Genomic DNA, 22,569 nt, shown 5'->3' with positions numbered 1-22,569 from the left:
GTCAAACTTGTTGCCATAGAAACACCAAAATATTTTAATCAGAATTCAAGAAGCATCAAAAGGCACAGTACAACACCAGATCCATCTATGTGCCGAGTTTGGTGAAGAAATAGTGAACAGAGTTTAAGTTATGCTCCAGAAAAGAGCACGACCACCAATTCAGCCTTAGTCAAACTTGTTGCAATGGAAATGCCAAGAATATTTAATTCAGAATTCCAAAACTACCCAAAGGCACCAGTAGACTAAGTTATGTACTAAGTTTGGTGAAGAAATGGTGAACAGTTTTAGACAGTACATTACCAGATGTATCTATATGTCAAGTTTGTTGAAGAAATAGTGAAGAGTTCTGCTCCAGAAAAGAGCACTAGCACCAATTTCAGTTTAAGTCAAACTTGTTTCCATGGAAACGCCAAAAACATTTTTATTCAGAATTCCGAAACAACCAAAGGGCACCAGTACTCCACCCGATCAATCTGGGTAAAGTTTGGTGAAGAAATAGAGAACGGTATTAAAGTTTTGTTTCGGAAATGATAAATGTACATGGATGGATGGACGGAGCACATTTTAATACCCACACCCCCACCCCCTACCACAAAACACGTTGTGGGGGAAAATGAATGTAATAAAATTGAATCACGTTGACTGCCTATCACGAGTATACTCGCAGAATCAATTCTGGCTGAATTTGCCACTATGAGGTACCCTGTACCTCTTGGTTACCACCTGTTTTGCCAACAGGTGAAACTTGTTCAAAATACCAGTGATTTAGCTACGTGATAACATGTAGTGGCAAATTGGACCAGAATTAATACTATGAGTATACCTGTGGTGTCAGTCAACGTGCTACCACTACACAGTATCAGCATTTTCCAAAAGAGCATAAAATGTCTTGCATTTTTACATAAATCAATGAAATACTTGGGTGAACAAATTCCTAAACATCTTTATGTTCTGCAAATGTGAATAGTATTTTCTCTTACATTCGCAAGCAAACCTTGCACATAAAGAACAAACAAAAGTATTAGACAATATGATGTCAATATAAAATCCCAGTTAACACACTGACATTTCACATGCTACTTACTGGAGCTCTGTCAACTGGGGAACGACCTCGGTCAAGCTATAACAAAATTTGACAGTAATGCTTTACTAATACCTAAGAACAAATAAAGAGTTCAGCTTTGATGTGTTAGCATACTATTGCTGGTAAGCTTGGGTATGTTATCTCTGTTATGCATCAGTTAATTCTAACCTATTCAATGTTCAACTAGTCATACATGCATATTACATCAAGGTAAACTGCTACAGATTCCAAATAAGCACAGAATTATCATCTGCATGACGGTAAATTGAAATCAGCATTTAAAATTCAAATTTATGTACCACATTTTTTCCAAGCACTGAATAGGTGAATTTTCTGTGTTGATTTACATTTGCTATTAAGGACAGTCTCAATACTTTTTTCACAAAAACATTAATCAGAATATGTCATAAAAATAGATGATAGTTCTTTTCGTAAATTCATGTACACAGCAGGCGAGACCAGACAAGAAATTCTTGAAAAAGAATTATCTCCCTTGGGATTGGAAGCCAAGATTACCGAAGGCGCATCTATTCTATTGGAAAGCGCAGAGGGCACATAGCGGGTTTCAGCCTCTTCATTTTGCTGCTTAGCAATTGAGTGAGGCCGATTCTCGGCAGCAAGACTGGTTCTTGCAGCTGGCACAGGGGGGGAGGAAGCTCGATAAGTAAGCGCTTTATCAGCAGGTTCCTGGAAGGGTGCATTATATAGGTAAAGAAAAAATAGGGTACGCAGAAAATATATAAACAGAATATTACATAAACATAAATCTTAGTGCTACAGATATAACAAAAATATAGTTGTAAGCAGAACAACTATTGCAATAAATACAGAAAGAGAATATTAGGTATTAGATAGTTTCTTGAGAGATAAAATGTTTACTACTATATTTGTACAGTTTGCAATAATCAGGCAAGATAACATGACATGTACAGCATATCTCTGCCAGCCAAAAGCCATGATACTGAATACTACCCAAATTGGGGTGAATGCATTACCGGTGTGTTCTCAGTTGCCTGCTTTCTCCCCACTGCAGGCAATGGGGGAGATTTTCCTCGCTCTGCAGCCTGGAAATTAACGAGTGGTCAAATACAAGAATATAAAATGTCTCATAGACCTGTAAAGAAGTCCCTGAAGCTGAACAGCTGATGGCCAGCTACACTGAATCAACAACCTGACATTGCATGTTAACTGCAACATCTCATACACCGGTCACAAATACGACTCCTGTTTTTCTCCTCAGAAAACAAAAAACAATTTGAAAAAGACCCCCCCTACTCAAATTGCCACCTGATTACAAACTTGGTACCTAATAAAATTTAACATATATAATATAACAATGCCAATCAGCGTAACGATGAAGAATGACTCAAGAAGAAAAATAGGATTTTTTGTCTCATAATGTTAAAGTAGAAGTTAATTTCTGGGTGTTATACTAGAGACTACAACATGGATTACACTGCTATGTAAGAGTACCAACTACTCTTGGAATGCTTGTTAATTTGTCTGCATAATAATCTTTCATATACATAATACTAATAGTTACTGCTACCCCAAAACCAGAGACATATATCACTGATGACTGTTACAGGAGATAATACAGTTGAAAGAAGAGGAAACTGTTGAAGATGAAGTACTGAACTTGTTAATCTGACATTAGATGCTGGTTCTAGGGTAAATAATTTGTCATTAAACAAGACATTACACAATACAAAATACCAACTATAAATCTATACTGTAAATTTCAAATGCCACAATACACAATTGCTAAACACATAAACAAATCTCTTTTAAAAACTTGTTCAAACACTTAAATCTTATTTGTTACCATACATCCATGCTCTGCACATTTCTCTTAACATCCAAGCAAATGATGCGTTTTCCTCCTGGTGAACACTTGCTTCAAAACTCTGGTGAATTGGTGCTCTCATTATCTCCTTCTATCTGCACAATACCTTCCCTGCAGTGGTGATACTGTGCTCCTCCAACCTCTCTCTATCTACCCCATACTTTCCCTGCAGTGGTGACACTGTACTCTCCCTATCTCTCTCTCTCTCTAGCCTCCCTCTATCTGCCCAATACCTTCCCTGCAGTGGTGATACTGTGCTCCTCCAACCTCTCTCTACCTGCCCAATACTTTCCCTGCAGTGGTGATACTGTACTCTCCCTATCTCTCTCTCTAGCCTCCCTCTATCTGCCCAACAACTTCCCTGCAGTGGAGGCACTGTACTCTCCCTATCTCTCTCTCTAGCCTCCCTAAATCTGCCCAATACCTTCCCTGCAGTGGAGATATTGTCCTCTCCCTACCTCTCTCTCCAGCCTCTCTCTATCAGCTTCCTCCTGCTGTCTCCTCCTTTCATTCTCAGCATCAAGTCTCCGCTGTTCAGCCTCTCTTTTCCTCTCCTCGGCTTGTCTCATCAACTCTTCATTCTTTCTGCGAGCCTGGCAACATGACTCTCATGTCAGTGTTGGTTTAACAAGTGAATCTCTCTCTACACATACAACATAACAGCAGCATCTCTTATTGCCTATTTCTGACTATTGATACCTCTTTTCAGCAACCATCCCACCACATAAATTGCATGTGAAAAATATTTCACACATGCCTTAGAGCTACTGTTGAATCACCATGCCTTACATGAGAAGGAAAGTGACTTCAAACCCTACTTGATATTAAATCATGAGGGTAAGTTGGATAGACATTGAGTGCCTCATTCCAAAAGAATTATTTGTCAGGGTATTCCAATTCTCAGATAAAAGACACTTACTTCATCCTCCTTCAATTTTATCTTCCTGCGCTCTTCCTCGTACTCCTCCTGCATTCTCTTCCTCTCCGCCTCTATCCTACGTTGCTCCTTCTCTTCCTCATACCTCTCCTTCTCTCGCTCCAGAGCAGCTGCTGCCTTCTTTGCCTCAATCTGTGATCACATATGAAGCCACTCCCATCAGACACAAGTCACACCCATCAGTAATAAGCCACACCTCAAAGACACATGCTTCATTTATTAGACACAACTATCACACCAAATGTGTATTATAAAATGAATCTACCACGTACATGACTTCATATGGATCATGATACATGACTGGATCACTGACAACTCTTGCTACTCTTGGGCTTCTCAAACCCTCAATAATCACCATCAAGAACTGACAGACACCAGATCATGTTCCAACAAACCGTGGATTCAACTCACAGCATATCAAATGGAATGAATCAACATAATAATTAACATCATACTAAAATATTGTCATTCATTGTCTTTTACACAGTGTGCAAACAATGTTTTACCTGTCTCCTCAAATCATCTTTGTACACATCTGTCTGGTGTTTCTCAGCATCAGTCTGTAAAACAGTAGGTAACGAGACCATTGTAACATTTCATCATCATTGTAGTAGTATGTGGATTTCAATGTTGAATCAACTAACACTTTCCTTTATAACAATAACGTAAAAGACATAAAAAATTCAACATCATCCTTTGTATGATGCTCTGAAACTGTGACACTCACACAGAATTATTACTTCCCCACCTGAACTGGTGAAATAAAGCGGAAGCTGTCAAAACCAGCACCTGTCCAATCTGGCAAGTTTTCAACACCTGTGTAAAACCTCAGTCCCATCCATGACCTGTACAATTTATCATCAGCTTTACAATCCGGAATGTTGTCTAAACCGGATTATTTCTTCAGTCCCGATTAGTGCCAGTTTAGGCAGCTTCCACTGTAATTTTAATATGATCAACTGCTAAATCATACCTAGAACAACTAAGCATAGTGGGTGTCATGATGTAATACTTTTGGTTAGTTGGAGACAATCCAATTCTTTAATAGAACTATATTACAGATTAACAAGGGTAATATGAAAGAAGTAGGTGCTCTTTAACTTTGTTTACAAGTATATTCCATAAGATACCTTTGGCTGTCCAAATATTCCATGTCCCCCTCGGGCATGAGAGGGTTCCCCAGCCGCTGTGGTCTGCAGGGGTGGGGTGCGGATAAGGTCATCTCTGGGTGAAGGGGGCCGAGGGGAGGTCCCAGCATACACTCCTGCTGTAGTTGGTGGACCACCTGGCCTTCTCAGGGCACGCAGGTCAGCTGCAAGAGAGGATGTATGAAGTTGTGAAAAAAGGAACGAGAAGAATGAGTGAGGGTGCGAGTGAGTTCTGTTTTATGCCACACTTGGCAAAAATCCAACTATTTGGAGAAGATCTGTAAATATTTGAGTCCAGACCAGACAATCCAGAAATTAACAGCAAGTAGCATTGATCCACATAAGTGTCATATGGTGACGTGTGAACCAAGTCAGCAAACCTGACCAACCGATCCCATTACTCGCCTCTTACAACAAGCATCAGTTACTGAAGGTCAGTTCAAACCCAGATCATTGTATGTCAGGTGCAGGTAGCTGATTACCCTGTGAATACAGTTTGAAAATAGCAAAGATTAATCAACCAAATTGTTCTGCTATGAGTATACAACAATTCTTTAGTCACACAGACTATGTAATCCCTGTTAATGCAAGTTTCAGTTCAATGCAAGACTTTACTTGACTCACCGATGATATTTCCACGTTCATCCTTCATGGGGGCACCGCCACCCCCCTTGCCATATGGGTTGTAAGCCTTGGCCTCTTCCTCCAGCTTCATGTCATACCTGAAACATCGACTTACTAACCTAGAATCTTAAGGAACCAGGAGAATGATGGAATTATGTCGCTACAATGAAAATGTATTACATCCAGGTTGGAAATGCATTGTCACTCAATTCTGAATTTGCAAGGAATAAGTTCAAGGATAACATTGTTTAATGATGCACAGAGTACTACTGCAGTCACACGACCGTGTGTCAGTGTGTATGACTTTATGCTACTTTTAGTGCTATTTCAGCAAAATCACAGCCGGAAACACCAGAAAAGGGTTACACACATTGTACCTATTGGGGAATAAAGCCAAGGTCTTCGGCATGATGAGTGATCATTTTAACCAATAGGCAGGCGCGCAGGCAGGCACGCAATCACGCACACACACACGAATGTGACTATCAAAACTCATGTTACTAGTTTGAAAGCAATTTCAAAAAAATCCATTTTCTGTTATCAATGGCAAAGAGTCCATCTAAGGTGTCACATGACAGAAGCAACATTCATGAACAGTATTTGACAAGAATAATCAAACATTCTTATTTTCATAATAAAAATCTGTGTTAATCAGCAATTCTCACCATTCCTGCTGGGCCTTCTGCTTTGCTTTCTTCAACTTGTCTTCCTCAATCTGGTACAATAAAGATGAATACAAATTATGTTTACCTCTTTGAGAAGTTAGACAGGCTTATATTGTTACAGGTAAGTAGCTATGGTATGAATTTTTACAGAAATTTGACTATATGCAATAAATAGTTATGAGGTATTGTTAATCATGGTGTATCGCTGATAGTCAGTGAGGACCAGTGATTTGATATACATAGACCTGCACTAGATTTGGACAGAGTCCTGGAAGATACTACAGAGTATTACAAACCTATGGGCCATTCAAAACCATTACATGTTATTGAAAATAAAGTATCAGCACTGGTCTTTTTGCTGCCAATGGGGTAATTTTACATATCTTTGTTTCTTGAAGCATTTTTCAAAAGCTGCAACTTGCCAACATTATCAAACTGTGTTGAACATGGCACAATACGAAGGCACAAAATGAAGACAAAGTGTCAACATTTTTTAAATCTTTAATGACGGGGATGGGTAGTTGAATAATAAATACTTTTGTCCTGACAATGACCCATGCAACATCTTACCTGTTTGGCCAACTCTAACTGATACTGTTGTGCCTTAGCACGAGCCACTGCCTTGGCATCATTGCCCTCTGCAGCTAAGGTTGCCCCACCTCCCGGAGCCTGTCTTTGTCTGGGAACATCAGGACAAACATTTCTGAGTGATGACAACTTCTTGGCTGTCAGTTGACTATCTAGAAATCTCCATAAGAGAGAACATTTTCTTTCTGCTTCGACACCAAGAAATCTGGAGAATTTCATACAGGAAAGTGTTAAAAGTACGCAACAAGTATGAAACGATTCAGATCATAATCTCAAAAGGCATTTAGCATTCCTTTGTAAATGTTTGAAATGGTTTGTATATCAATGCACCCTTACCCATCATCAAAGCGCACCCTGGCAGTGTTGGCAGTGTTGGCACCTGTTGCAGCTGCTGCTTGAGGAATGGCTACTGCAGTAACACCAGGATGTGCTGCACCTGTAAACATTACAAAATCAGTAGAATCCCTTTCTCCTTATGCTCCTCTGGATGATTCCACCCATCACTGTTCAGTAACAATCAGCCAGGTATCACATTGTAAACATTGGATTCCCATTTAGTCAGTTCCCCCAAAATCCACAACAGAAATCCACAAAGAAATAAGTAGGAAAAAATACAAGCCAAGCCTTTTCTGCATTAAACTTTGACATGGTTCAGCCTCCATTAAGCAGCATTAAATGTCATTACATTGTTAGCAAACATGTTTAAATGTAAACAATCACCACTGTGTAATCAATATTCAACTATAGTGTAATCAACAATCAGCTATAGCTATTTCAAAATTATGAAGGGGAAAATTGTCTTAAAACATCTACAGTAGACAAAAAACGTTTCTTACTGCCCATATGGTGTTTTGTTTCTAAACTGAAATATCTGTTACTTTCATTAATTGGAAAATAATTTCATCCATTTAAAGCCCACCATCAAGCACAAACCATTGGTTTTAAACAGCCAGTGTGTCATGGAATGATCCCACAGAGAATATCCAGAAGATAAACTGGTCATACATGTTACGTTTACACTTTTTCAAAGTTAGTTGTAGTACCAGTCAGGCATCCCACATCTCTAATTACTCAAGTCATGTTCCCTTTTATTAGCATTCAAAATGTGGATAAACTAAAATCAGTAAAAGCTACAGCTGGATCTTCTTAACTTAGGAGTTTTCACATCTCATATGCATGTGGGTTTATACTGCCTACTCACCAACCACTTCAGGGTCCAGAGGATTCTTTGTGGCCAGGTAGTGGTATGTTTCATCCAATGATGAAAAGCTGCCGCCTCCACCACCAGTAACAAATGTCCTGAAATATAACAGAAGAGCTCTCTGCATCAAACACTACACTCCATATGACAAACCTGAAGCTGTTTATTTTAATGATAATTAACTTGAATTTTTTGTTGTTTTGTAGTAATATTCCAGCTATGTGAGACTATGCAAATAAGAGTGTACAATGATCAGCAGCATGAAGGTTCATCCACACAATTGCAATGTGATGACATATGAACCTGTGCCCCGTTGTTCAAAACAACCTTAGCTAAGATCAACCTTAAGCACTAAGGTTAGAGTTACGATCACCTTAAGAAAAAGATACGCCTGTTGCACAAAACAACCTTAGGGCAACCTTAACTTGGGCTCCAACCTTAGCCGTAACCTTAACCTGTGGATGCCGATTTTCTTTTTCAGGCGCACAATTGCCTAATATGTGCAACAGTGTTGACGTGTGACATCACTACCCATGACCGATTTCTTTCAAAATGGCGGCTTTGCTGACAAGGGTACATCGGATTTTGCGAGGACTCTTGCCTTGATTCAGGGATCTTTTGAACATAAATATGAGATGTAAGTAATCAGAATTATTCTGAGTATCTGTGTTTTGTTATATGTTTTTATCGTTTTCAATGTAAATAACGGGAGAAGCCAGAAATGCCGATAAGTACCGTTGTCGTTCTGCTTGGTTTTACGTCAGTCATGGCGTCACGTTGCACGGAAACTTTGACAGTTGCCAATGAATCATTAAATGATTGCATTGTACATTTTTTAAGTTGCTATTTCTTGCTGCGAGACTCTTCAACTTAATATTCTAGGGGTACTTAACCATTGTAAGCAATGATTACACGCTGGATGCTGGAAAATTTCCGAAAATGCCACGTAGTGTAAAATCGGATTTTTTCTTTGTTTACATTTTAAACGCACAGTCTTTCGAGCACCGCGTTCGTTCCCGTTCGTTTTATGTAGACAGTTGGTGTTGGTGACAAAGACCATTTGTAATTTTATTCTATGATGTGTGGAGAATTCAATGATGCATTTGTCGCAGCAGACTATGAAGTATACGTGATATAATAGGCCTCTCAATATCGGCCTTGTCGAAACGTGATTTTGTAAACACTATCCAATATGGCGGAAAGAGCACTAAGTGTTTTTTCGAAAACATCCCAACCAATCCTTGGTTCATCGGCGATGTTTCAGAATTATCATAACTGGTTTTCATGAAAACTTGATATCAGTGATCATTAATATGCTATTTTTGACATTCCCATTTCTGTACACTCTCTGCTTCCTCAAAATAAAAGCAGCTGCCATATTCCCTTTCCAACCTTAGAGACGCTAAGGTTGGGTCGAACCAACCTTAGTTATCAACCGTAACTTAAGGTTAACCTTAGCTGAGGTTGTTTCGTGCAACGGGAGGCTAACCTTAGTAAAGGTCTAAGGTTGATATCTTAGAGATAAGGTTGACCTTAGAGATAAGGTTGTTTTGAACAACGGAGCACAAGTCAGCAGGCCTGACAGCCCAGTCCAGGCAGTCGTCTCATATGACAAGCATTGGTTTTGGAAAACTAATCTTAACACACATCTTCAAATTTGTAAAAAAAATATACATATATTGAACACACACCTATTTGTTACAGTATGTGAGATCAAAGCCATATCGCTTGTGAAAGGCAATTTCCATAAGGAACAATGCATCAATATTCAACAAATACAATGACAGACCAAGTGTAAACAAACTGGGCAAAATTTGAAACATACTTAAACATGACTTCAAACTCTGACATATACTGTATCAAATTGATCACTTGACACAAAGGGAAGACACTCTTGGCAACCTGTATCAAAATTTATACAAACCTGTAGAGGTTATGAATTCTTTGAAGAATGTCCTCCTTGGGGTACATACATAGCATTAAAATGGCCATTAAAATGCCTATGACAGTTGTAACAATATTTCAATAAATATTTTACGAAACAAAAAAACTCATTTTTGTCTTGTGAGACCCTTCCTGGGCCCCTAACAGCCAGGAGCAGGTAATTTTTGCCATCTACCGTGTACCTCACTTTTTATGCTGAACTAGTCAGACAGAATGTGGGGAGGTGGGTGTCCGTACCCCAAGGAGGACATTCTTCAAAGAATTCATCAACTCTACAGGTTTGTATAATTCTTTTTCAGAAGAATTCCTCCTTGGTGTACATATATAGCATAAGACAGACTCCCAACGAATGCGAGTTGGGAGAGGCATTCTGTCTGCTAACTTGTACCCTTCACACACTCTTATACACTGCCGAAGCTGCGAGAGATAGAGAAATACACTTACCCAATCACCGAGACCACTGATGTCAGGGGCATGGAAAATGAGGTTAATAAGAGCCAATCAAACAGCGACGGATGTATGCCCACGCCCCATTCACTACACTGAAAATTCCACAAACCAGCGAAACAGTGCAGGGAATAACAGTGCATAAAAATAAATAATACCATAAATTTTACCACCACCAGTAAATACCCATTAACAATAAGAATGATTCTGTGGAACCAACCACCAGGAAGAATTTATACAAGGTCGTGAGATCGAAGGCTCATTCAACTAGAGGAGTCACGGCCTTGCCCACTGGTGAGAACTATTTGACCAAACGTGCTCGGCCGGGTTCCAAATAGCCACTGAACAGATCTCCTCAATCGGCAGTGCCGCTGCATAAGTCTGTGATGAAGCCACTGCCCTAACCGAATGAGCTTTTAACCCATTAGTTATGGTTAACCCTTTATGAGTGTAAGCCATACAAATGGTAGAGACAAGCCACTTAGAGACGGTGTGCTTGTTCGCCGGCAGACCAGCTCTTCCTCTGCCATAACAGCAAAACAACTGTTTATCCTTCCGGATATCAGCAGTTCATTTGATATAAGCTCTGAGAGTTTTACGGACATCTAAGACGTGAGCACGTCGAAGAGAGGTACCGGACGAGGGAAGGCTGCATGAGCGTAGGTAGCTCGATAGGTGCTGTAACATGAAAAGTGCCTGAGATCTTAGGACGGTAAGTCTAATACTGGCCTTTGTGAAAGACAGTCAGAGCAGGATCGGCTGACATTGCGTGAATGTCGCCTACCCGCCTGCCAGACGTTACCGCCACAAGAAGGGCATGTTAAACTATAATCCCGTAGTACTCTTTATCCACTCCTGGTGTCTTGACAAGGCTGGAAAAAATAGCCACGCGGCCAACTGACATCTTATCGGCCACATGGCTGGAAGCAACGGACACCACGCAAAGTTACATTTCATGATTGAAAAGGAGTGACTCATAAATTCCTGATAGCCCCCGTGCGTTAAAAAGGAACCATACATACAGAGTTGGGTGTTTTCTCACTCATTTTCTACTTCACTTTCGTAAGCTTCGCTTTATGTTGAGAGCTGTTGAATGGACGACTGTCGTCAATGACGACAGCATGAAAAGTGAGGTACAAGGTAGATGGCAAGAGTTACCTGCTCTTGGCTGTTGGGGGCCCAGGAAGGGGCCCTGTAGGGGTGGTCTCACAAGACAAAATCAAGTTTTTGTTTTGCAAAATATTTACTGAAATATTGTTACAACTGTCGTAGGCATTTTAAAATGGACATTTTAATGCTATATATGTACCCCAACGAGGACTTCTTCTGAGAAAAAAACGTGAAGCCAGGAACTTACGATGGATGGTACTCCAGTTCTGGCCGGACCTTGATGCTGCTCACTCTGGGCGGTTCCAGCAACATGTCAAAGCCCTTGTCTAGGATACCTGATGAGCTGTTGGTTGCAGGTGCTGTGTAGCGTTTACGGTCAAGGTCAAAGTTGATCTTGTCCAGCTGCTGTATCTGCTCCCATTGGTTGTGTCCAGTGAACAGACTTTTCCGCCCCAACACCAGCTCTGACCGAGGGCTGCATGGAGACACATACAAATGTTTACATAAACCCTCTCGCATTACAGTCCCAGTACCCAAAATTTCTCAGTCTCCTTGCATGTGTCTTTTAGTGATCATATGCTGCTTGATTTGCCTTACATGCAGTTTTATACAGAAGTTAACTGACTCTTTTGGCAACACATTAAAGTTGCAGACTGGATCATTGCACATTAAAATGTCTCATATTAATCAACTTCTTTTCTTTGCGATTATGAATAATAACATGTTTGTATTTGCTACTTGTGGTGATAGCAAATATAGCAAGTGAATACAGGGATAGCTATTAAGTATCAGTGATGCAGCGCAGGAAATAGACATAGGGAGACAATTTTTGAATATGAAAATACTAGTCACAGTGGTCAAATAGTTTTAGAGAGCAATAATTAACATTTCACCAATATTAATCAAAGCAACTCCATCTATGGGTTTCACACAGTATACCCATGTGGGTATTAGAATTGTTGACTCTCACTCGACTACTAGGCAACCATACCTTCTGACTCACCTAAGTTTGTCATAGTCTACAACTCTGGTAGACAAAACTGGTGCTGGGTCAGCTATCTTGTAAACCGGTTGTGCGAGGACTACAGGAGCTGGCTGGGGAGGAGGTGGAGGAGGAACAGATGACGCACCAAGGCCTCGAAGTCTGTCCTGCCTCTTCTCTGGGTCAGTGACTCCAGTGGCTGACACTTTCATTCCATCTAGCTTCTCTCTACAATCAACAAAATGAACAATACATACAAAATATGAAACTCTTTGACATTATTCTTCCAGTGAAAGAAAGTTTCATCCCACTGACTGCAATCCTCTGATGCAACAAGAGTAATTGTATTGTTGGCAATCAAACCTCGACCAGTCAGGCAAACAATCAACCTTGGCTGGAACCATGACACTAAAACAAGCTGAGAGCTTGAAGTTGCCTTTCTGCATACAATTTCAAGAATTCTTTCTAATAAGCAAGAAACATTAGATTCCAGGTCAGAAATGAGTCAATAGCAAATTACACTAGCTGTAAGAGGTGACCAAATGGACAGGGCGGTCAGAATCAGTGGCTGATTTTATGCCGCACTCAGCAATATTCCAGCTACATGGCATCGATCTGTAAATAATAGAGTCTGGACCAGACAATCCAGTGATCAAAAGCATAAGCATCAATCTGCGTAATTGGGAACCGATGACATGTGTCAACCAAGTCAGTGAACCTGACCACCTGATCCTGTTAGTTTCCTCCTACGACAAGCATAGTCGCCTTTTAAGGCAAGCATGGCAGGCCTATTCTATCCTGGCCCTTCATGGGTCAGGTCAATATCATACCTCGACCACATTGGTCGTTACTATATCAATCATGGGATGGTCTGGTCTGGTCTAGACTTAAGTATTCACATCGTATCATCGAGAATGCTGTTGAAACAGACAATCAAACATAGCCAGCAACTCTCAGTCCTGTCAATGGTCACTCTCTGAGCACATACTTGCGTTTAGCTTCACTGGCCTCCAACATCTGTTGTTGCAGCTCCTTCCTGTATTGTTCCTTCTTCCGCTGCTGGGCACTCATCCGCTCCTCAACTCCTGCAGCACAAGACATTTCAGCATGTAGAGGCACATATCAGCACAACTGATTCTCCCAACCTAAATGGAATGATCATATATTCCAAATCTAAAGTGTCATGGTTTGCTAGATCTACAGCCTGTGCAAAGATTAACGACCTCATGATTTCTCATTCAAACTTATTCCACAGGTACATGACTAGTCCTAGGGAGGTGGCATTTATGTGTATATATAGTCTGGTTCATAATTATTGAGAATTTTTCTTCTTACTTTGAGCTATCCTAACACCTCAACTGATTCACTGATACTTAAAACTAAGTAATGGTATAAGGGAGGTAACTCAACTTGGCCTACTGAGTATAGTACAATTAGAGTTACCTCCCCTGAATTTGTAGCAGACGTCATTTTCCTCAGCACTGTCAACAATGTCTGCTGAAGATAAAAGAAGGTTGATTTTTGAGTTGTGTAATCAAGGAATTGATGATGTAAATACATTGGCAGAGAGAACAGGAACTCCTCTTTCTACTGTGTATAGGATTAGGAAGAATTTTAACGAGGGAAAGGATTTGGGGCACCAGAAAGGAGCAGGGAGACCCAGAAAATTGGACTTCTCAGATCGCGTCCGGCTGGGAATTTTAGCGTCTAAAAAGCAAAGGGCAAGCATCTCCAACATCAGGTATGAAATGATAGAAAGGGGATCAACAGTTGTATCAAAATCTACAGTTAGAAGAAATTTGATTGATCTTGGATGGGAGAAAAAGACTGGAATTCCTTCTCCTCTCATGAAACAAGAACATAAAGACAGGCGTGTTGAGTGGTGTTTGGCACATGAAAACTTTGACTGGGAAAATGTGATTTTTACTGATGAAAGCTCAATATGGGTATATCCCAATAATGTGAAAATATGGACAAAGTCTGCGTCAGCACCGTTGTATCGACGACCTAAATACAGCCCAAAGTTTCATGTATGGGGAGGGATATCCTTATTAGGAACGACCCCGCTGTGTGTGTTTGAGGGAAATCTGACAAGTCAACGCTACACTAACATATTAGATAATTTTCTCCTTCCAAATGCACATGTGTTTTATGGAAATGACTGGATTTTGCCGCAAGATAATGATCCTAAACACACCGCAAAACATGCCAAGCAGTGGTTTCAGGAGAAAAATGTGACTGCATTACCATTTCCTGCATTTAGTCCTGACTTAAATCCCATTGAGAACATTTGGGGGATGATGAAGGAATGTGTGAATCAAAAGGGGTTGACAAAAATTGAAGACATGAAGAGAGAAGTGGTCCGATACTGGGACAGCATAACTCATGAGACACTAACCTCTCTGATAGGAAGTATGCCTACCCGTCTTAGACTGTGCCGTGAAGCTCAAGGAGGCTTGATAAAATATTAAATTGTTACCTACACAACATGAAAAGGTCCGTTCACTTTCACAATACATTCAATTTTATCTGATTTGTTCTCGTTTAATAATATGAAATGCTTTAGCTATTCTCAATAATTTTGAACCATACTGTATAAGGAGATACCTGTCCAAGACTGTTCATAAACATTTTCAAAGTGAGAGAAATCATGAAAAATTGCATGCATGTCATTGTATTCCCAGATAGATATGACTGGACAGTGTGTATGCTTTGTACTTACCTATATATCACTATGGAAGAAGGTCCATTGATGTGATTTCACTGACCAAGGAGTTTAGTACAACCACAAACCAATACTTGTGTGTAAGCACAGCATTAATTCAGTAAATAGTACTGCTGGGTATTATACTTACACAAATGCCATTCAAAGCACAAGGAAGAATATTTGTAGGTTTTAGTGAAATCAAAGCAAAGGACCTTTCAAAACGACTTTGATGTATTGAGAAGGGTTGAGAATTGAGAAGAAAATTTACACGACACACATTATTTTATATCCCTTGGTTAGCAAATCTGCTGTCCCATAATTTCTTTGAGAGGCTGTCATAATTTGCCAGTTGTGACATTTATACAACACATCAATGGATCTGGGAATCTAGATTCTAAGTTCATTTAGATATGCAATCCAAATCACAATAATTTGTCTTTTCCCAAATCAACCCAAACCTATAATACAAGACATGGATGTTCACTTAATTCTTCTACATTCTGACCATTTAGAAAGATGGATCCACAAACCAAGGACAACTAAGGAGCCCTGGCCAGCAGTCAGTAGTAGCCATGTGTCAACAGCATTTGTCCACCTCGTTTAATCTTCCCTGAACATTCAGTGATTATTGTACATGATCAATGAACCTATCTTACGTCACATCAGGTTTAAAAAACACAGATTCTTTCCTACAGGATTTGAGATTGGAAAAATGTTATAAACCATTTATATCAATTTGTAATCCAAATGTAAGCATGATCTAAGGGATCAGTACTGTCCCAGTCAGTAGATGTTCATGAAAGTTTCATTTTCTTCTCCCTTAGGAGTATACAACCAAGCCATAAGGATTTTTATGGCATGTGACACATAACTATATAGTTCAATAACTTGTCATTTCATATATGAGCATGAATAGAGGACACAAATAACGCATCAAACATGAGATATTTTAAAACACTACAAAATCCTTTCACCATGAACACAGAAGATAGAAACAGTCTAAATTGAGGAAAACAATGTTATTATGTCAAACACTAAGTAATAGCTATATGATTAAATTCTGGCTAATTCTAAAGCATTAATAGTAATAAATTCTTTCAACACACAATAAGCAGTTAGAGGATATGTTAGGCAGTAATTATTTGGTCTGAAAAGTAAAAAAAATAGAACTCATTAAGACTTTAGTTTAATAGTATCTACAAACAGGGTTTGTGAGAGAGAACTGAGAGACAAACAACTGAGAATGGTTTCAAATGAAAGCTACCTGAAACAAACACAAATGTGAGATTGTGACTTGTGACCATGCAGTACATACAGACACTACACAAATAGCTGTTCACTGTCATTTCATTTTGGTCTTGTCTGGATAATTGTCTGGAGTTGCATCCTCTGCCTGTCAAACATTGTTCTGTAATCTTATTTTCATATTTATGCACAGATATGGCTCTCTCTCTTTCATCTCAAATATTTCCTAACAATGGATTCAATCATTAGACATCCAGTTTGCTGTTCCCAGTATGACACATGAGGAACCACTTGTGGTCTCCATGACCTCGGTCTGCCTCTTCAAGCTGGAGGAACCAAACTGTGGCTTCCATGACCTCAGTCTGCCTCTTAAGTTGGATTAATGAAAATGTGGTCTCCATGGCTTTGGTCTGCCTCTTAAAGTTCATGGAACCAAGCTATTATCTCCATGGCCTTTGGTCTGCCTCTTAAAGCTGGAGCTGCCTCTTAAAGCTATTGTCTCCAAGACCTCGGTCTGCCTCTTAAAGCTTGGGGAACCAAGCTATTGTCCCAAGGGCCTCATTTTGCCTCTTAAAGCTCAGGGAACCGAGCTGTGGTCTCCAGGGCCTCAGCCTGCCTCTTAAAGCTTGGGGAACCAAGCTAATGTACCAAGGGCCTGAGTTTGCCTCTTAAAGCTTGGGGAACCAAGCTATTGTCCCAAGGGCCTTAGTTTGCCTCTTAAAGCTCAGGGAACCGAGTTGTGGTCTCCAGGGCCTCAGTCTACCTCTTAAAGCTTGAGGAACCAAGCTAATGCACCAAGGGCCTGAGTTTGCCTCTTAAAGCTTGGGGAACTGAGTTGTGGTCTCCAGGACCTGAGTCTGCCTCTTAAAGCTTGAGGCACCAAGCTATTGTCCAAAGGGCCTGAGTTTGCCTCTTAAAGCTCAGGGAACCAAGCTGTGGTCTCCATGGCTTGGCCTGCTTCTTAAAGCTTGAGGAATCAAGCTAGTGTACCAAGAGCCTCAGTTTACCTCTTAAAGCTTGGGGAACTGAGCTGTGGTCTCCATGGGCTCGGTCTGCCCCTTAAAGCTTGCAACACAGTGAGCATGGCATATAGGTCACAGGCTACCTAGTTTAGAAACAAAATACCACAGAAACACCAAAAAGCCCTCACCAACCCAGTCAATTCATTACAAACACTAACACATAGAGTTAACTGGACAAAAATTTATGAATTAAACTTTTCTAAATGTATCACTGAACATCACTGCCATTACATTTCAGTGGCCATGCAAAATGTTGTAATCATACCAGAGAAAGCATTTTTCCTAAACCCTTGCCACAGATATGTCTTTGGTGGAGTGTTGGGTAATGTTCCACTAATATTAGGATGAGGTACACTATCTGTGGGCTTCCAGCATCACACCCATGTGACTTGAAGCACACACTGTCATAATATGATCGTGTGCTATTTTATACATAATTAAAGAAGAGGGTCAACATCATATTACAGTTTCAGATGGTCATGTCTTGCTACACATGAATTCATCACACAGTAGACATAGTATACTTATAAGAGAAGAAAAAACAAAACCTTTGATGCAATGAATCTCAACAGTAAAATAATTATGCGTCACATTTTGGGTGGGAATGTCATGGAACAAGAAACTAACCAGTGTAATGATAATCACTTAAGACTTCTTCTTAAGTACTTCTTGAAATGCCAGCTTTATCAGTATCAAATGTGAAATGCCAGCTTTATCAGTATCAAATGTCAAATACGTTTGTGAAATTCAAAATGTGTGTATCAAGTTACTGTCGGAAGAAAAGATTCTTACATCCTTGTGAACACAAATACTGAAGAAATGGGCACAATAAGGAAGAGACTTAGACAGCATTGACATGTAAATAGATACAGCAAGTAGGGAATTCACACACACATAAATTACATCATGGTCGTCTCCACACACAAACCATGCATACCACTGTAGAAGGTCAGAGTGATTGTGTTGTGAGTGAACTAGGTGTCACAAATACACTTCAAACTGAATTTGTCACATTTTTATGTCTTTATATTCACTATGCATATCTATGGAAAAGCCATTCTTGAAATGTTCCCATCATGTACTAATGAATCTAATCAAAGTATCTACCTCTGACCATGAAACTAACACACATCATAGTTCGTAGCTCTTTGCTCGGACATTAAACCACACATAGTAATCAGAAAATACAGACTACCAGAACAAGTTAAGCATACAAAGGGTTACTATGTTCGCATTTTCATCTTCAAGTGTGTTTTTTTTCTGTAAATGAGTTTGTCTCTACAATATTACAAGTACAAATTTCCTGACATGCCTTGAAAGGACCTACTACCTATGACATAAAAATCAGCACTGTCGTAGGGAAGAATAAACAAGAGCTACATTTAACACCTTAATACAAAAACAATTCAGTTTGTCATGCATCTGGCAACAGTGAGTGAGTGAGTATGAAGAGTGAAAATTAGATGTGAGAATGACAGAAACCACTTGCCATCATCTTTGGGGAGACTTCGTTTCTCTTGCTGTTCACCTGTAAGCGCCATTAGCATGTGTATATCACAGCAATCAACAACCACAACCACATTCGTTGTCCATGTGCAGGGGGGTTACAGGTGGTGTGGATTACAGGTTAATGTCAGGTATTAGGGATTGAATGTAGCCATAGTTCATTAAGAGCATTTGTATCTCATGATACAAGACTGGAAAAGTCAGGCTTTACATAACTTTCATTCTACTAATTATGTTAAATTCACTATCAGTAATCACTGAAATTTTGAAAATATCTCATTTCAAGCGTGATCTTTGGCTTTTCATGTTAATATCTCCAAGACAAGTGATAAATTCAAAACAAGAAAAAAATTACAGTAAGATTTTATCAAGGGAACATGGTCTTGGGATAGATTTTCGAGGCTCTCTTAGCGCTAAGATAGTCGTAAGGTAATGTTAATCAATTTCACTTACAACCATCTCAGCACTAAAAGAGCATCAAAAATCTAGGCCCTGAAATTATCTTTCCTTTCTATCTTCCATTTATTTACCTACTGACCGAATGTCTATTCTCAGCCAAGGAAATGCTCTTTCATATCGATTCCAGGTTTAGGAAGCAGGTTATTCTGATTACAAAATGGTGACCAAGAAGGATATAAGGGCAGATACATGTGATATATTATGGATATAATCAAGTAGGTATATTGGGGTGGGTGGCACAGCAGACAATGAATCACACCAGCGATGGGACACTCACCAACTGGCAGAGTGGCGTAGTAGCCAGCCTCGGTATTGCTTGGTGGGGGACCCTGGTCTCGGGGAGGGGCAGCATCCTGGTATCTCTGTGGGGGAAAACACACAATTAACATGGATATACTGCTGAACTTTCACCCTAATTTGATAAAGTTCTTTGTATTGCGCATCATGGTTGGATATGCAGCTGATGAGAAGATTATATGGATGTCAACTTGAATATTACACATGTACACCTACTTTTGACTTTGAGAAGTCATTTTTACAGGAATGCACATATTGAGTCAACCATTGCCAGTCAGTATCTAAAACATATCGCTCAACATACCTGAACCTGATGTAAATATTAGTTCATTTCAGTATTACCATAAGGAATTTATTAGCTCATCTTATCAGACAAAGTTTTAAAGTTGCAAGGACATGAGGCAAAGCACTGTACTATCAGACACAATGGTGCATATATTACATGTTGTACTAGTCATGTTCTAGCTATACCATGATGGCCTGTCAAAATAATCTGCCACTAAGATTTTTCATGGTCAACTTCTTCCCTGGAACCATTCACTGTTACGCTCTTCCAGTTTACGTTATCAGACGTAGGACAATAGTTACCAATACAAATATAATGACATGCAACTTCATATATGTCCAGAAAGACGCATTTTATTACTGATTCAGCAATGATAACTATGGGTACATGAATGACCTTGACCTACCTTCCTGTCGCCAACCTCAGCCTGTTGTTTAGGCGAGGTGGGACGGCTGGAGAGTTCTGCCTCCTACGCAGCATGTTATAAAACACCATCAGTTAGCTGGCACTACCTTCTACTCAACAATGCCTAAACTTACGCATCTCTCTAGAAGCTGGATTACAGATACGGGCTTCTTATCCTACATCTAGCATAGATCAGGATACATGAAAACAATCCTCACATGCATAACAAGGGATAAGTATTCCTTAGCAATGTGTTATTCATGAATTTTCAGACAAGACTATTATATAACAAGTCTACATTTCACAGTCTATACATTTCTACAGTCTATACACTAATTTATATCTCTGAAAATACTGTGGTACTCAAGAATCATTCATTTGAATACAACTTAACATAGCGATTATCAATTAAATATATCTATCAATACATCGTGAATACTTTTTCATGCTAATGTATTTCTAGCTGGCATCTCAACATGCTTTTATAAGCTACTAACTAAATCTAGTGTTGAGCCCCTTACCTTAAAGTTATAGTCTCTCAGGCGGGAGATCTTAAACGATAACATACATTTGTACAGCCAGTTCACATTTTTGTGCCATCATGCAGACTACATTCAATTGTCAAGTAAAGTAACAAATATGCCGTTTTCAACAAGTGCAACAACGTGATCACAAACTTATAGTTTATTATTTTGTTTATTTATTACATTGAATATCATGTGACTTGTGATTACTGTCTGTTATAGAATGCCTACACTATGTACTTTAAGAACGGAACCACATTGCTATGCAATAGTCAAGTATCCTGATCTTAAAGATCCTGGTCAAAGTCTTGTAAGTACAAGTGCTATATACATGCTTTGTGATGCCACAGTCACAGTAGAAATAAACATGATAAACAGAAACAAAATCAGAAGAATGAAGTGACAAATGAAAGTGTTTTGTAACGCAGACTCACGTCTGGCTGTCATCTCCTGCAACACTGTCACCACTGTTTCAGAATGTATTATAAGTTGATGAATGCCCAAGTATTTCATGAACTTTACCAAACAACATCCTGAACCTTTTGTTAACTTCCTGTCTTTAAGGATACCATGGGGTATATAGGGTTCAAACTGAGAACCCTTGGAGGTAAATTGGGGAAAATCAATATTTTGAGAATTGAGACTGTTTGAACATAGTTATTTTCCTAAATACAGTAGCATTTTAACTTTGAATTTATACAATGCATTCAGTACAATCACTTAACCTTAGCAGGTAAGTTTTTCCATTTGTATTGGTCCTCCTATCAGCGAAATTCAAGTCAACTCACCTATACAAAGTCATAACATTAGTCATACCAATTATTGCTCACTAAGCAGGTGTAGACAACCCCTGGTACTCTCCATTGTGCATCTTCAGACCCCAAGAGTCTGTATGCTCTGTAAATACCTTCAACAGTGCTTCTTCCAGCAGCTTCTCCTTTAGCTAGCAATACCATTGTAAGATTGTAAGATACCTACTGTCTAGATATCTACTCCTCTTCTACATGTTGGCTACCATCAAACTAATAACTACATCTACATCTGTTATCTACTCCTAGATATCCATTGCCTCTGTCTACTAGGTTCACTCTGCTTGTGAACTATACCTCTGAGTTACCATGCAACATCTACCAACTTACTGTTTCCACTAACACCAATGAACCAATACACCAAACACATAGTTCTGGCAATGCCAAACTTGGCAATACCAAAAGAAAAACCATTATTCCATGCAGGAGGACATTATTACCGGAGCCTCTCTGTCATAGTTCTCCCCCCTGCGCGGACTCAGCCATAACGGGTCATCCAGGATGCTTCTGTGCCTGTCGGAGATGCGTAACTGCCTAGATAGTGAGAGTACAAGAGCACTGTGCCAGTGACGCAACTCAAGATGAAGAGACAGTGTTAGTAAGCAGCAAATGTGGGGACAGTGCACTAGTGTTGTTATTGACATGTACACGACAGAAGAGCAATCGACACAGGCATTGTGTTCCGGAACCATGAGCACCATACTGATTTAATTCTATGCTGCAACCCATTTCT

General features: G+C 39.6%; 1 protein-coding gene across 1 annotated transcript in view; it reads right to left on the bottom strand.

Annotated features, from left to right (window-relative positions):
- Positions 1-22,569, bottom strand: part of LOC137291249 (centrosome and spindle pole-associated protein 1-like) — an 81,310-nt gene that overhangs the window by 18,694 nt on the left and 40,047 nt on the right. Inside the window, exons 28-47 of the mRNA XM_067822550.1 lie at positions 22,277-22,370; positions 21,025-21,054; positions 20,505-20,567; positions 19,793-19,877; positions 19,040-19,078; positions 13,565-13,661; positions 12,598-12,804; positions 11,842-12,069; positions 8,094-8,191; positions 7,229-7,328; positions 6,875-6,983; positions 6,305-6,354; positions 5,640-5,737; positions 4,998-5,179; positions 4,374-4,427; positions 3,850-3,999; positions 3,389-3,523; positions 2,080-2,148; positions 1,601-1,771; positions 1,085-1,120 (exon numbers count right to left, since the gene is read on the bottom strand). Coding sequence (XP_067678651.1) covers positions 1,085-1,120; positions 1,601-1,771; positions 2,080-2,148; positions 3,389-3,523; positions 3,850-3,999; positions 4,374-4,427; positions 4,998-5,179; positions 5,640-5,737; positions 6,305-6,354; positions 6,875-6,983; positions 7,229-7,328; positions 8,094-8,191; positions 11,842-12,069; positions 12,598-12,804; positions 13,565-13,661; positions 19,040-19,078; positions 19,793-19,877; positions 20,505-20,567; positions 21,025-21,054; positions 22,277-22,370 — 2,095 coding nt within the window. The remainder of the gene's footprint in view (positions 1-1,084; positions 1,121-1,600; positions 1,772-2,079; positions 2,149-3,388; positions 3,524-3,849; positions 4,000-4,373; positions 4,428-4,997; positions 5,180-5,639; positions 5,738-6,304; positions 6,355-6,874; positions 6,984-7,228; positions 7,329-8,093; positions 8,192-11,841; positions 12,070-12,597; positions 12,805-13,564; positions 13,662-19,039; positions 19,079-19,792; positions 19,878-20,504; positions 20,568-21,024; positions 21,055-22,276; positions 22,371-22,569) is intronic.

The sequence above is a fragment of the Haliotis asinina genome, chromosome 7 (genome assembly GCF_037392515.1).
Source record: "Haliotis asinina isolate JCU_RB_2024 chromosome 7, JCU_Hal_asi_v2, whole genome shotgun sequence".
NCBI classification, from domain to species: Eukaryota; Metazoa; Mollusca; class Gastropoda; order Lepetellida; family Haliotidae; genus Haliotis; species Haliotis asinina.
This window is presented reverse-complemented; position numbering and strand designations above follow the sequence as displayed.